At 57.4% G+C, this 15634-nt stretch overlaps 1 protein-coding gene across 1 annotated transcript; it reads left to right on the plus strand.

Moving 5' to 3' along the window:
• Positions 1 to 488: 488 nt before the first annotated feature.
• SERINC2 (serine incorporator 2) lies at positions 489 to 13060 on the plus strand. The gene is made up of 10 exons (XM_085081063.1): positions 489 to 630; positions 7429 to 7590; positions 8312 to 8499; positions 8889 to 8968; positions 9078 to 9215; positions 9738 to 9907; positions 10074 to 10164; positions 10280 to 10415; positions 11203 to 11424; positions 12329 to 13060. Exons 1-10 carry the CDS (start codon positions 592 to 594, stop codon positions 12465 to 12467), a joined length of 1365 nt encoding a protein of 454 aa, XP_084937189.1. The 5' UTR covers positions 489 to 591; the 3' UTR covers positions 12468 to 13060.
• The last annotated feature ends 2574 nt before the right edge of the window (positions 13061 to 15634 follow it).

Here is a 15634-nt window from a genome sequence, read left to right on the forward strand (position 1 = left end):
AGAAATCCTTCCCTGTGAGGGTGGGGAGGCCCTGGCATGGAATTCCCAGAGAAGCTGTGGCTGCCCCTGGATCCCTGGCAGTGTCCAAGGCCAGGCTGGAGCAGCCTGGGACAGTGGGAGGTGTCCCTGCCATGGCAGGGGTGGAATGGAATGAATTTTAATGTTTTCCAACCCAAATAATTCTGGAATTCCATGACCCTTCCCGCGGGCTGCTTCTAACCAGGAAGGGCCCCGGCTGTGTCCCAGACCCCCACCCCGGCCCGTCCTCACGGCGTGGATGGTGTCACCTCGCTGGGACAAAGCAGGGACAGAGCGGGGATGGAGGAGGATGAAAAGGAGACGGAAAGGGATGGAGGAGCAGGGAGACGGGGTGGAGTGAGGATGCAGCAGCAAAGCAGGGGCTCCCCTGCTGCCGGGAGGGACCAGGACCCTCCTTCTCTCCCCACTCCGCCGCCGTAGGGCCGCCCCGGGGGAGGCGCGGCGGTTGCGGCCGCCCCGAGCTGTCCGGGCCGGGCGGAGCCAGAGCGGCGGCGGCGGAGAGCACCGGGAGCCGGGAGCCGGGAGCCGGGAGCCGGGAGCGGCGGCAGCACGATGGGGGCCTGTCTCGGGGTGTGCTCCCTGCTCAGCTGTGTGAGTGCCGCCCGGAGCGGGGCAGCCGCGATGTCGCGATGTTGCGGTGTCGCAGCGGCGGGCGCGGCCGGGGCGGGCGAGGCGCGGCTGCGGCGGGGCCGGAGGAGGGTCGGGGGAGGGCTGGGGAGGGCTGGGGACAGCCCGGGGATGTGTTCCGCTACACCCGGACGCGGGGGGTCCATGGGATGCCAGCAGGGTGATGCAGGGGATCCCCGCGGGATGCACCCCAGTGTACCAGGGGGTACAGGGGACCCCCGGCAGGATACACCCCTGGATTTGGGGGGATGCAGGAGACCCCCGAGAGGATGTGCCCTGTGTGGCCGGGGGGATGCAGAGGACCCCCGGGGGATGCAGCCATGTGTACAGGGGGGATGTGGGGCACTCCCAGGGATGAACCCCTGTATTTGGGGGATTCAGGGGGTGCATCCCGCAGTGCCTGGAGAGATGTGGGCGCAGGGCATCCCACCGCATCCGGGGTACCCATGGGAGACACAGAGTGTTGGCTCCGGAGAGCTCTGGGGCTCATGAACATGGTGGGGAGGGGAACGGGGAGGGTGTTGCACCCCAGGGCACTGGGGGGACGTGGGAAGCCAGAGCAGTGATGTCCTGCTGAACCTGGAGCAGTGGGAGATCCTGGCCCTGCCATGGAATGAGAGGCTGGGGGTCCTGCCTGGTTCTCACTGCCGAGCCCCAAAGTGGGGATGGAGGGAGAGAAGAAGCTGGCACAGGGGTGCAGGGACTGTGTGTGGGGTGACCTGCCCAGGGCAGGCACAGGGTGTGTGATTCGGGGTATCCTGGCCTATGGTGTGTGATTTGGGGTACCACAGCCCACAGCAGGCACAGGGTGTGTGATTCGGGGTTCCATAGCCCACAGCAGGCACAGGATGTGTGATTTGGGGTACCACAGCCCACAGCAGGCACAGGGTGTGTGATTTGGGGGCCCATGACAGGCTGAGGGTGTGTAATTCAGGGTGCCCTGGCCCATGGTTTGGGGTACCATTGCCCAGGGCAGGCTCAGGGTGTGTGATTCGGGGTGCCCTGGCCCATGGTGTGTGACTCGGGGCGCTGTGCCCTGTGCCATGGCGTGTGTGGCTCAGGTGACGCAGGCAGCTGCCCACAGCAGCACTTCCTGCCCCGGCAGTGCCTCACCTGTGGGCACAGAGCCAGGGCAGGGCTGTGGAGCCAACCCGGGAGCTGCCGGCCTGGAAACCTGGCAGTAATGTTTTGCAATTTGACCTCTGAGCGTTGGAGTGTTTAGAAATGCTGGGGTGGCAGAGAGGGCGCTCTGCAAGGCTCCCCCTCTGTAACATATCCCCATATTTTCCTTTTGGACGGCTGTTGGGAAAGCAGGGAGTTACTCCAGAGCAGGGCTGTGGAGGTTTCTGGATGAATTCTGGATTATTTTCCCCAAAATACTTGTGACTCAGATCGTGGTAACAAAGTAGAGTCACTGGATTGGTTTAATTTTCTTGTTCCTTTCGATGGAAGTTGTTGACAAAGGGGCTGTTTTAGCACAGGTCTGAGCTGATGAACACTGAAAAAACCCAAAACCAAACCAAACAACCCCCCTAGTCTGTGTAATTTATTATTATTAACAATTTTTCACAAGAACATCCTGACTAATTCCTTCTGCTCTGCCTGCATCCCTTGAGTCACAGCACCATGAGATTGCTGAGCCATTCCTTCAGCGCTTTCCCACTAAAACCCTACAAGCTGTTCCTGAGTGAAACCTTGCATCACAAAGGAAAATTTCTCTTTCCCTGCCTCCAGTGGTTTTCCAGGCTCTGTCCACAGCTGCTGGGAGCCGAGTGGTCAATCTGAGCTGCTTTCCTGGGTGGGCAGGGCTGGGGTTACCAGCAGAAGCCAAAGTGAACCCCAGGGGCTTGGGCAGCCCTTAGGCACCTCCTGGGGACAATCAGCCTCGTGGTACCAACCCAAAGCCACCTGCCAGGCAGGAAGGCCACAAAGCCTGTGCCTGTCAGGGTGGGTTTGGTACTGATTAACCTCCCTGCTTGTTAATTTGGCAGCAGAGAAACACCAGTTGCTCGGCATTGCTTTGGGTTGACTCACTCTTGGTATTCCTGGGCCTGCCGGGGTGAAGGGAGACATGGTGTTGGGGTGGTGTTGGGGTGATGTCATCAGGTAGGTGGTGTGGGGTGGGGTTGTTGGGGTGATGCTGTTGGGGTGGTGTCACTGGGTTGATGGTGTGGGGTGGGGTTGTTGGGGTGATGTTGTTGGGGTGGTGTTGTTGGGGTGGTGTTGTTGGGATGGTGGTGTTGGACTGGTGGAGTTGGGCTGGTGGGGTGGGTTGGTGTTGGGGTGGGTTTGGGCTAGCGTTATTGGGTTGGTTGTTTTGGGCTGGTGTCAGTGTAGTTGGGCTGCCAGAGTTGGGTTGATGGTGTGGGTTGGTGTTTTTGGGGTGATGTTGGGTTGGTTGTGTTGGGCTGGTGTTGGGGTTGTTTTGGGCTGGTGCAGTTGGGTTGGTTGTGTTAGGACTGGTGTCGGTGTAGTTGGGCTGGTGGTGTGGGTTGGTGTTTTTGGGGTGATGTTGGGTTGGTCGTGTTGGGCTGGTGTTGGGGTGGGTTTGGGCTGGTGGTGTGGGTTGGTGCTTTTGAGGTGATGTTGGGCTAGTGGAGTTGGGTTGGTGTAGTTGGGCTGGTGGAGTTGGGCTGGTGGTGTGGGTTGATGTTTTTGGGGTGATGCTGGGCTGGTGTTGGTGTAGTTGGGCTGTTGTACTCGGGCTGTTGTAGCTTGGGTGCTGTTGTTGTAGAGCTGCTGTACTGGTGTAGTTGGGATGAAGGATTTGGGTTGGCTGTGTTGGGCTGGTGTTGGTGTTGTTGGAGTGGTGTAGTTGGGATGATGTAACTGGGGTGATGTAGTTGGATTGGTAGTGCAGGTCAGTGTTTTGGGGTGACTTCAGGTGGGTGTTTTAGGGCTGGAGTTGTTGGGGTGATGTTGTTGGGCTGATGGAGTTGGGATGATGTACTTGGGGTGGTGCCGTTGGCTTGGTTGTGTTGTGCTGGTATTGGTGTAGTTGGGCTGTTGGGGTGAAATTTCTGGGCTAGTGGAGTTTGGGTGCTGTTGTTGGGTGCTAGTTTTGGGTGCTGGTTTTGAGTGCTCTTGTTGGGTGCTTTTGTTGGGGTGCTGTTTAGGGGTGCTGCTTTTGGGGTGCTGATTTTGGGTGCCGTTTTTGAGGTGCCGTTTTTTGGGGTGCCTTTGTTGGGATGCCATTTTTGGGTTGCTGATTTTGGGTGCCGGTTTTGAGGTGCCGTTTTTGGGGTGCTGGTTTGGGGTGATGTTTTTGGGTTTCTGTTTCTGGGATGCTGTTTTTGAGGTGCCATTTTTGGGGTGCTGTATTGGTTGCTGGTTTTTCACCAGTGCAGTTGTGTCTCCGCGGTGTTTCCCTGGCTTGTCCAGCTCCAGCCCCACTCTCCGGGCCCAGGAGGGATCAGAGCAGCCCCATAGCCCTGGAGGCGAGCTGGAGGCTTCCCGGAGGAAGTCACTGAAACCGGAGAGTTTAATCATCCACCAGCGCTGCAAACCGACACTTCCTCATTAACCCCTGCTCTCCCTCGCAGCCACTTCCCTCGCTGGCTTTTTCCAGCCTGTTCTTTAGACCTTGGCTGTGCTCACATTTTTGGACATCGTTAAAAATCTTCGGGGGGAGAATCAGAGCGTCCAGCACTGCTGGGATGGTTATCTTTGCTCTAACACTTGTATTTTAAAGGAAAAGGCTGGAATTACGAGATGCCTGGGCAGCAGGAGGGGTCATCTTTCAGGGGGTACCCCAAAGGGGCAGCAGGAGTTAAGGAAAAGGCTCCTGGTGCCACAGGACTCCCGGAGCAGGTCAGCGGGGTGGGGATGTTGTATCTCATTACTGCAAGAGCCTGTGAAACCTGAAATACAACCTGAAATACAAACTCAGCATGGGAGTTTGGCTGTGTGAGAGTCATCCTGGAAAATAAATCTCCAGGGAAGCTGTATGCTCCCAAAAACCTCTGAGTGAGTCCAGAAGAGACCTTGGAGCTGCTGCAGGGCTGGAGCCCCTCTGGAGCCAGGCTGGGAGAGCTAGGAATGTTCACCTGGAGAGGAGAAGATCCAGGGAGAGCCCAGAGCTCCTGCCAGGGCCTAAAGGGGCTCCAGGAGAGCTGCAGAGGGACTGGGGACAAGGGCTGGAGGGACAGGACACAGGGAATGGCTTCCCAGTGCCAGAGGGCAGGGAGAGATGGGATCTTGGGATTTAGGAATTGTTCCCTGGGAGGGTGGGGAGGGGCTGGGATGGAATTCCCAGAGAAGCTGTGGCTGCCCCTGGATCCCTGGCAGTGTCCAAGGCCAGGCTGGAGCAGCCTGGGACAGTGGGAGGTGTCCCTGCCATGGCAGGGGTGGCACTGGATGATCTGAACCCCCAGATCCACAACTTCCTAAACAACACCAAACCTTGTGATTTTCCGGGCCAGATCTGGTGATTTTGGGACTGGTGCTTTTTGTTTCAGTTGGCACTGAAGGGAGAGCAGCTGGAGGCATGGATGGAGCACTGAGGTGCTTCCCTACATCAGGCAAAATAATGCAGTAACTCTGCATTTAAAGGGATTTTTGCTGTTGTTCCCTATTTTTTTTTTTAATTAGAAGGGAAATACAGCAACGCTGGTGAATTTTAATGCACTGCGATGCACGTGGTGCATTTAATGAGGCTGAAATGAAGCAGTCTCTAATTGAAAGCCATTTTCCAGTGCTTCCAAGTTGAAAACATGAAGTGATGCCCCTGAGCAGCTCCTGGAGAGGCAGGATGAGGGTTTTCATGGGATATCTGGGGTCTCTCACCCACCCAGCTCCCGTGGGCAACATCAGCTCAACACAGCTGTTAGTTGGGCAGGGATGTGGGGCTGGGATGGGGATAAGAGGAATAACTCAGGAAGGAGGAGGTTTTTCTCAAATAGTGCTCTGCTTATGTTTAAAAAATATTTTAAGCCACTTTGAGTGATTTGGGCACATCAAAGTGCCAAGGGAGCCTCAGGCCTGAGGTCCTGCTGACACAGCAGCTCCACATCTGGTTTTGTTTTCTGCCCTGTCCATCTTTTATGCTGATTTCACCGATGAGAAATACAGATCTGAGTCGATAGCGAGCTGTCTTTAATTAACAGTGATTGCAGGGCCTGATTGGGAAGCACGTGGGCATAATAAACACACAACTCATGCACATCCCCTAAGAGCAGGAGAGAGCAGAGCCCTTCAGGTGTGTCTGGCTGATATCCCTGAGTGCAGGAGAGCAAGAGCTCTTCTGAGGGAAGGAGCTTCATTCTGCTCTGTCCTTGTGCATGAAACTCACACCAGTATTTGGCTATCAGTAAATTTGGGTTTTGTCTTGGTTTGAAGGACAGGTGTCTGCTAAGAGAGGTTGAACCCTCCCTTAGGACAGAGAATGTGATTTTTTCCCCTCCCTCCGAATTATTTTAATTTTGAAAATCAAGGGCTTTCAGGCAAAGGTATGGGAAAAGGAATAACAGTTCTTTACTAGTATCTATAAACAAGCAATAACAATAATAGCAACCACAAATAGAACCAGAAACCAATGGCAGATGACTTGTGAGCTGCCGAGCCTTTTCCCGTGTGGTGTAATCACGGTCGTAAGCAGCAGGGGCGCTGTTGAGCTCCCTGCGAGTCAGGCAGGTGCAATGACTCCCGAGCGGCTGCAGGTGGCGCTGTGGCGCAGGGTCAGGTCAGCCTCACGCAGCTGGTAATGGCGGGCAGGCTGAGGAGCAGGCAGGCAGCTTGGAGCAGCAAATTGGGGCGGCAGGGGTAGGAGCTGGCTCTCCCAGGCTAGCCAGCGAGGCAGCAAGGACTCTGCAGTCACAGCAGACGCTGCAGTCTTGTGCGGCGGAAAGCGGGGCGGGCAGCAGGGACAGCCGGACTCCCCGGCAGCTGCTGCGAGAAAACGCAGCCGGGAAAAGCGCGCACTCCAAACGGGAAAGAGGTTGGATCAAAGCTCACCAGCCAGGAGGAGAAGACAGAGCACAGCTGGATCTCCCGCGGTCGCAGCCAGAAGCCAAGAGCAGTCCCTTTCCTGCCGGTGTCCGACGGAACGAGTGCCGATCCCAACGGCCGGCTCCTTCCTTCCCCTGCCCCACCCAGCACACCCTTTTGTTTCTTACAAAAGAATTGATGGCTCTAATCACCCAGATATTTCTTGCTTGGTAACAAGGATGGAGAAAAAATTCCAATGCTCCCCAACCTCCGACAGGTTTCCTTAGCCAGAATTCCCCAGCAATGTTCTTCTGGAACAGGGAGTGGCTGGCAGAGCTCTGTGCTGGATTTGGGAAGCCAGGACCCTCTGTGGGCTCTCTGTGCCTCAGTTTCCCTGCCTGTAAAATGGCCTTTGGAGAGGGGGAGGGCAGCAGAATGAGGTGCTGATGTCAGTGTCTTCCCCATCCTGGACTGGACTGAAAGGGCAGCCTGGAATTATTTTGGGAACCTCATTTTTGTACAGAAAGGAAGCTCCTGCAGGGCAGGGTTTCCTTTTTGTACAAAAACGAGGTTCCCAAAATTTCACTGGACCTTTGCATGGAGCCAATGGCACCTTTGCTTGGTGCCATTTTCCACGCTGGCTGCTCCTGCAGCTCTTTTGGTTTTCAGCAACATTTTTTGGGATGATTTGATGCCATTTCCATGAGATCCTGTGGGCTATGGTGTGAGTAGCTCTAAGGAACAGTGTGGATTCCCAGGAAGATCCCCTTCAGGATCGCCCTGGGCACACATTTTGGGGCAGTTTCTCCCCTCCAGCACATTCTGCTGCCCTTGCAGGTGTCATGTCTGTGTGGCTCTGCGCCATGCCTGCTCTGTGGCTGCTGCCCCTCGGCCAAGAACTCCACCATCTCCCGCCTGCTCTTCACCTTCTTCCTCTTCCTCGGCACCCTCGTGTCCATCATCATGATAATCCCTGGCGTGGAGAAGGAGCTGCACAAGGTAAAGAACTCCTGGAGGTGGCTGGGAAGAAATGACCCAGCTGAATCAAAAAAGTGGTTTTTTGGGTCACCATGTGTTTCTGTTCCTATTTTTTTTCTAAATATCTCACTGGGAGAAGGTGTTTTTAGCCCTGGTTTTCCACAGAGGGGAAAATGCAGTGGGATCATTTAATGCACTGTCAGGTTTTTCCCAGATGTCTCCCAGGAAATTTTCCTATTTTTTGGGGTTCAGCTGATGACTTGCAAGTCAGGGAAGTGGGACTTGAGGTGGAGGGAGCAGAGTTCTGCCAGCTGAGCTGGGATTTTGGGAAAGGTTTGGGTTTCATCCCAGCTTTCCACTGACTGGCTGGGTGGCTTTAGCTGTGTCACCTCACCACTGTCCCCAGGCAAGTGGCATTGCAGCAGGCATGGTCTGGGCCATCTTTGGTGGCACCAGGGCTCATGGTGGGTGTGGAATCACAGAATGGCCTGTGGGTTGGAAGGGACCTTAAAGCCCATCCATGGGCAGGGACACCTACCACTGTCCCAGGCTGCTCCAAGGCCAGGCTGGACACTCCTTGGACACTTCCAGAAGCCACAGCTTCTCTGGGCAACCTGAGGGCTTCCCAATGGAGGAGCTGATCTTGAATGCCATCAGTAGATCTTCGATGCAGACCTTCTCCCACCATCACCCCCCAGCAGGACGTTCTGAGGCCATGCTCACTGTCCCACCCCTATTTCAGCTCCCCGGGTTCTGTGAGGGCAGTGGCTCAGTGCTGGGCGTCCAGACCAACGTGGACTGCAGCAGCTTCCTGGGCCACAAGGCCGTGTACCGCATGGGCTTCGCCATGGCTGCCTTCTTCTGCCTCTTCGCCCTGCTCATGGTGTGTGTGCGCAGCAGCCGCGACCCGCGGGCTGCCCTGCAGAATGGGTGAGTGGGGTCCCTCCTGTCCTGGGGTGCTGGGTGGGGACAAGGACCACAGTGGCATTGGTGGCACCGATCTTCGGTGGCATCAGGGCTCGTGGTGGGTGTGGAGTCACAGAATCACAGAATGGCTGGGTTTGGAAGGGACCTTAAAGCCCATCCACCTTCCCTTGCCCCATCCAACCTTCCTGCTTTCCCAGGAAACTTTCCTATGTAGCATTTTTTGGGGTTCAACTGATGACTTGCAAGTCACTTGTGGGACTTGAGGTGGAGGGGGCAGAGTGGCTTTAGCTGTGTCACCTCACCCCTGTCCCCAGGGAGGTGGCATTGGGGGGACAATTCCCCCACCCCTGTCCCTGCCAGGTGCACACTGAGCCTTCTCTCTCCTCCCACAGCTTCTGGTTCTTCAAGTTCCTGGTGCTGGTGGGGATCACGGTGGGAGCTTTCTACATCCCCGACGGTGTCTTCACCTCAGGTGAGGAGCTGCCTGTGCTCTCCTTGTCCCCCTGCACGGGACTGAGCCCAGGCTGTGCCCTTGGGTGTCACCTGCCCTGCTCTCACCTGGTTTTCCTCCTCCTCCTAAGTCTGGTTTTACTTCGGCGTGGTTGGCTCCTTCCTCTTCATCCTCATCCAGCTGGTGCTCCTCATCGACTTTGCGCACTCCTGGAGCCAGCGGTGGCTGCGCAACGCGGAGGAGAGCAGCGCCAGGGGATGGTATGCAGGTGGGTGTGGTGGCACCGCCTGTGGCTTGGGGTCAGTCACCCCTGGGCTGGGTGACACTGACACTGAGCTGGTGACTCTGTCACTGGGCTGGGTGACACCGGGCTGGGTGACACTGACACTGAGCTTGGTGACACTGAGCTGGGTGACACTGACACTGAGCTGGATGACACTGACACTGAGCTGGTGACTCTGTCACTGGGCTGGGTGACACCGGGCTGGGTGACGCTGACACTGGGCCAGGAGACATTGAGCTGGTGACACTGAGCTGGGTGATGCTGACACTGGGTGATGCTGACACTGAGCTGGGTGATGCTGAGCTGGTGACATTGACACTGGGCTGGGTGACACTGACACTGAGCTTGGTGGCACTGAGCTGGGTGACACTGATACTGGGCTGGGTGACACCGGGCTGGGTGACCCTGGGCTGGGTGACACTGACACTGAGCTGGATGACACAGTGTGCTGGGGCACACTGGGCTGGGTGACACTCTGCTCCAGCCTCTTTCACTGTCCTCCCCCAGCCCTCTGCACTGTCACCTTCATCTTCTACTCTGCCTCCATCGCGGCCATTGTGCTTCTCTATGTCTACTACACCAAACCTGAGGGCTGCACGGAGGGCAAAGCCTTCATCAGCATCAACCTCATCCTCTGCCTCATCGTCTCCATTGTGTCCATCCTGCCCAAGATCCAGGTGAGGCTGCAGGAGCACCCAGGACACTGGGGTTATGTCACCCTGGGGTGCAGGAGCACTCAGGACACTGGGGCTGTGTCACCCCAGGGTGCAGGAGCACCCAGGACACTGGGGCTGTGTCACCCCGGGGTACAGAGCACCCAGAGCCCCACTGTTGTGTTTGCAGGAGGCTCAGCCGCACTCAGGGCTGCTGCAGGCATCCCTCATCACCCTCTACACCATCTACGTCACCTGGGCCGCCCTGGCCAACGTTCCAAGTAAGCCAGACCCAGCCTGGGCTTTGGGAGAGGGCTGGATGGAGCAGGAGCACTCCCTGGGGTGGGTGTTTGTCCCTCGGTGTCCTGGGGTCTGACCCCCTGTGTGTCCCCCCAGCCCAGCGCTGTAACCCCACACTGCTGCTGAGGAACAGCACTGGCTTGGCCACGGCCACTGAGCCACTGACCACCTGGTGGGACGCGCCGAGCATCGTGGGGCTGGTGATCTTCATCCTCTGCACCCTCTTCATCAGGTGAGCACGTGTCCCTGGGGCTGGGATTGTCCCTGGGGCTGGGATTGTCCCTCTGCCTGGAGAGCAGAGCAGCGGGAGGTGTGACCTCTGGAGGGGAGGTCACATCTTGGCCCAGGGGTTTTGTCACCAAAGGCTTCTTGCCAAGTCACCCCTGTCCCCAGGGGCAGCTGTGCAGCCTCTCAGGGTTTGTAGGGTTTTCCCACAGCATCCCCCAAACTGCCCTGCCTGTCCTGGGGATTGCCCCAAGGACAAAACCCCTGCCATGGGGTGGCCTTAGCAGAGCTGATCGCTGGATCCCCTCCTGCAGCAGGGACACATCACTGCCTCATGTCCCACCCAGTGTCCCCAGCACCCCCAGGGCCTTCCCCAGAGCTGTTTTCCAGCTGAGTGGCTCCCATCACACATTGGAGTCTGGGATTGTTCTCCCCAGGGGCAAAACTTTGCCACTCATTCTCCTTGTTGAGCTTGACGAGGTTCCATCAGCCACCCAGTGCCTAAAGGAGCTCCAGGAGAGCTGGAAAGAGACTTTGGACAAGGGCCACAGTCAGTTTTAGGGTTTCCTCACAGCCTGCATCCCCAAACTGCCCTGTCAGTCCTGTGCCTAAAGGGACTCCAGGAGAGCTGGAAAGAGACTTTGGACAAAGACCACAGTCAGTTTTAGGGTTTCCCCACAGCCTGCATCCCCCAAACTGCCCCACCTGCCCCGGGAACAGCCCCAAGGACAAAACCCCTGCCGTGTCAGCAGTGCCCAAGCCGTGCTGATCCCTGTCCCTGTCTGTGCCCGCAGCCTGCGCTCCTCGGACCACCCGCAGGTGAACAAGCTGATGCTGACGGAGGAGAGCGGGGCCGGGAATGGGGCCGGGAGTGGGGCCGGAGCGGCCGAGGAGGGCGGAGTGCACCGCGCCTACGACAACGAGCAGGACGGCGTTTCCTACAGCTACACCTTCTTCCACCTCTGCCTCCTCCTGGCCGCGCTCTACATCATGATGACCCTCACCAACTGGTACAGGTGGGCAGAGCTGTCCCGGACACCCAAGGCTGTCCCTGTCCCTCCACGTCCCCTCCTGGGCAGAGCTGAGGTGTTCCAGGCCACTGGATGTGCCCCTTTATCAGCGTTAATGATCTTTATAGATGTGCCTGGGCGTGCCAGTTTGGTTGGTTTTAAAATTTTAGGATTATGAGGCAGACATGGTTAAAGGGCTTTACCTCGGTATTTTAATGGGATTTTAGGTGCACAGCTCTTCAAGGTGGAACACACCAAGATGCACACATGTGTAATGCATATACAATTTTTACAGATGTTGCAAATTAGCACATCTATCTAAATTCCCCAATAAGAAGCTTAACAAATGAAGCAATGTCCCCCTGTTCTAAAAATCTCCCCCCTAAATGAGGCTAGAGCCCAGTTTACAAAATATGTTTTAGCAAGAAAATGTCAACCTTTCAACTGCAAGGCTGAAACCTTGAGTTTTGAGATAGTATAGGGTAAAAAAACTGAGAAGTTTTTTACTTACTTATTACTGTAATGTACTTATTATATTCTCTTACTGAGAATGTTTGGTCTTTCTGCCTTGCAGAGCTCCAAAACTAAGCTAGAATATCAGACTACAAAAATTACAAGCATGTTGGCTGTAGGGTACAAAGAATGTATAAAGGGAACAGAAAATAGAAAAAGGGTATAAAAATGTATAAAAGGGTATTTAGAAAGAAAGGGCAAAAAATCATTAGGCATCACCAGGAGCCCTTGGGATGAGGAGGAGCAAGGCTGAGTGCCTGAGGCTGCAGGGTTGGGGTCACACCCTGCTGTGGCTGACCCATGGGGCTCCCCTGTGTCCCCTGGGTGGCACCTGTCCCTCCCGGGGTGCTGGCAGGGTGTCACAGCCACGGTGCCACCCTGCTGCTTGCTGTTTCAGGCCGGATGAGAGCCTGCAGGAGCTGAGGAGCCCCTGGACGGCCGTGTGGGTGAAGATCAGCTCCAGCTGGGCCGGGCTGCTGCTCTACCTCTGGACCTTGGTGGCTCCACTGGTGCTGCCGGACCGGGACTTCAGCTAAGGTGGCCCTGGACGTGCTGCTGCCATCGTGGCTTTGTCCCTGGAGGCTGGGGACAGCCCCAGCTCTGCCTCAGCCTCAGTTCTGCCTGCGGGAGCTGCCGTGCTGGGTTGTGCCTTCTTGCAGCTCTTTGGTTTGAATTTGAAAGGGATGAAGTGCCAAGAGGAGAGAATGAAGGGCTGAGAGAGACCTGTGGGTGTTTTTGAAGCTCTCCTCATCTCCATGTCTGTAGTGCCTTTGGCAGTGCCTCCAGAGCCTCTCCTCCCTGCAGACACCACTGCCTTGCCTTGGGAGGGTTTGGCTCTCACCAGCAGTTGGTGCCCCGGTGCCTTTTGGGGTCTCTGGGGTCTGGCTGGGCACCAGGACCCAGGACCTGTTGTGTCCCCAACCAGCCTGTGGGAAAACAAACCCCGGGGAGCTGTGGCTGGAGGCAGAGGTGGCCCTGCATGCCCAGCCTCGTGGTGGCCCCAGCTCCTCGGGGCTGTCCTGGCAGAAGGACAGGTGTGTCCCCTCTGCAGCACAGGTCACATTTCCCTCAGGCTGGGCTGGCCTGGCCCAGCGCTTTGCCTCGTTAATAAAGTCTCGTTTGGAATAAACACGGTGGATTTGTCCTTTTGGAGTCTTTCCTGAGGTGTGAGTGCACGGTAGAGGGAAGGGGGTGTTTAAATCAGACCTGACACAGAGCTGGGGACACAGCTGGCTGGGGTGGCACCACAGCTGGCTACCCGGGGGTGCAGGTAGGGGTGGCATCGCCTTGGGACATGGAAATTCGGTGCCCTGGACCTGCTGCCAGCTGGGACACCCCGAGAGCCACAATGGTGCAGACCTTGCCCGGGGCACATGGGCTGGGGTGAGCTCCCCGCTGGGGCACACGCAGTGCTGGGGGCACAGAGCAGGGCTGCCCCGGCTGGCTGCTCTCCCTGGCAGCCGCGGGGCCGGGCAGTGCCTGCTGCCCACCCGTGCAGCCCATCCTGGCCGTGCGCCCTGTTCCCGTTCCTATTCCCATTCCATTCCCATTCCCATTCCCATTCCTATTCCTATTCCCATTCCATTCCCATTCCCATTCCCATTCCCATTCCTATTCCATCCCTGTTTCCATTCCTATTCCCATTCCATTCCCATTCCCATTCCCATCCCATTCCCATTCCCGTTCCATCCCTGTTCCCATTCCCATCCCATTCCCGTTCCCGTTCCACGCGGTGGCGCTGCGAGCCCGCAGTGCGACACTTGCGCTCCGCACCGTCACCGATCCCGCACCCAGCGATCCTCATCCCGCATCCAGCACCGATCCTGCACCGATCCTGCACCCAGAGTCATGAGGGACTAAAATCTTCCTTTTTTAGGTGGCTCTCACTTCCAAAGGGCAATGTCCCCACAGGCTGCAGCAGCTGCATTTCTGGGAGAGCTGGGAATGTTCACCTGGAGAAGGGAAAGATCCAGCGAGAGCCTAGAGCTCCTGCCAGGGCCTAAAGGGGCTCCAGGAGAGCTGCAGAGGGACTGGGGACAAGGGCTGGAGGGACAGGACACAGGGAATGGCTTCCCAGTGCCAGAGGGCAGGGAGAGATGGGATCTTGGGAAGGAACTGTTCCCTGGGAGGGTGGGGAGGGGCTGGGATGGAATTGCCAGAGAAGCTGTGGCTGCCCCTGGATCCCTGGCAGTGTCCAAGGCCAGGCTGGAGCAGCCTGGGACAGTGGGAGGTGTCCCTGCCATGGCAGGGGTGGCACTGGGGGGATTTGAGATCCCTTCCCACCCAGCCCATTCTGTCTCCATGATGATTTTCCGGGTGAATAATTCATCAGTGAACATCTGCCACCTCCAGCTCAGCAGAAAACGCGGCCCTGGGCTGAGTCCCCTCCCTGCCTGTCCGTGCCCACCCCAGCCCGGGATCAGAGCAGGGACACGCTGGCACCTCCCACACCACTCATTATCTCCCAGGTGGCTTTAATTGCTCTAATTACTCTCCCTTGGGGCCACCAGAGTGCTGGCTGGGGGGGATGAAGAGAAACGTGCGACATTGGGGACCCCAGGTGAAGCCGTGCAGCAGCCACAGGAGGTGACTGCGACCTCTGCATTGCCAAATCAACCTGGATTTAAGCCACGGATGGGCACAGGACCCTCCTGGGGTCACCGAGGGGGTGGGACCGTGAGGAGTGACACCCCAGCGACACCCAGCTCTGGGTGCTGGGGACTGAGGTCCCATCCTGTCCCCCGGCGATCCCAGTGCTTCCAGGAGCTCCCCAGCACCATTTTATTCCCTCTAATGCATGCTCCCCTTTGCTTTTTATTTCATTCCTGCGATTAACACATCGGGCAGCAGCCGGACTGGCTCCTGCTCAAGAGAGGAGGGGAAAGCGTTTCCATAATTCATTGAAATGAGGCACCCGAGGAAACCCAAATTGGACTTGCAGAATGTTTACAGAGCCACGCAGAGCTCCGCGAGCCGCGTCTGGAGCCATTAATGCCTCCCAGACGGAGCGCAGGGCATGGATAATTAATTAATTGTGGAGCAGAGCCTTTGCCCAGCCGGCAAAGACAGCGCTCAGGGCCACAGGCAGCGATGCCCAGCGCTGCTTCCCGGGCTGAGGATTTATTTATTTCCCCAGGATTTTCTCCTTCCCAAAATGCTCCTTGGGGCAGGAAGGTGCTGGGGAGGGGTGCGGTGGGAGCCGTGGGAGGAATAGGCTGAGCTGGGCTGGAAAATCCCTGCCCGGCCGGGCTGTGGGGGTGAGGGGCAGTGCCAGGGCTGACCCCCGCCCGGGGAGGGGACACAGGGACCCTGGGAGGGGACAAACCCCTGCGGTGGGGACCAAAGGGCTCCGTTAGCCCCAAACATCTCCGGTTTGTAGGATCAGGCTGCCCCTGCTCCAAGCGTGAAGGGTCTGGGAGACATCGGGGGTGTTCTAGGGACCCTGCTCGGCTCTCAGCCCCTCCTGCCCTCGGGAATTCTCTCCCTGGGGATTCCACAGGGGCAGAAATCCCTCCCTGGGCTGTTCCACGGACCCTGCCGGGCTCTCAGCCCCTCCTGCCCTCGGGAATTCTCTCCCTTATGATCCCACAGGGGCAGAAATCCCTCCCTGGGCTGTTCCATCTGCAGCTCCCCAGACCCCCCCCGATCCCGGCCGTGCTTTGGGGGCTCCCAGAAGGTGCCGCTGGCCCTGCACGGGGACACG

The sequence above is a fragment of the Lichenostomus cassidix genome, chromosome 23 (assembly GCF_008360975.1).
Source record: "Lichenostomus cassidix isolate B80296 chromosome 23, HeHo_3.0, whole genome shotgun sequence".
In the NCBI taxonomy this organism is placed as follows: Eukaryota; Metazoa; Chordata; class Aves; order Passeriformes; family Meliphagidae; genus Lichenostomus; species Lichenostomus cassidix.

Bases quoted from the DNA above. Each gene is read 5' to 3' on its own strand.
- SERINC2 (XM_085081063.1), top strand. From the start codon at position 592: ATGGGGGCCTGTCTCGGGGTGTGCTCCCTGCTCAGCTGT. The intron at 631-7,428 runs GTGAGTGCCGCC...CTGCCCTTGCAG, and splicing joins TGTGCTCCCTGCTCAGCTGT to GTGTCATGTCTGTGTGGCTC. The intron at 10,416-11,202 runs GTGAGCACGTGT...CTGTGCCCGCAG, and splicing joins CTCTGCACCCTCTTCATCAG to CCTGCGCTCCTCGGACCACC.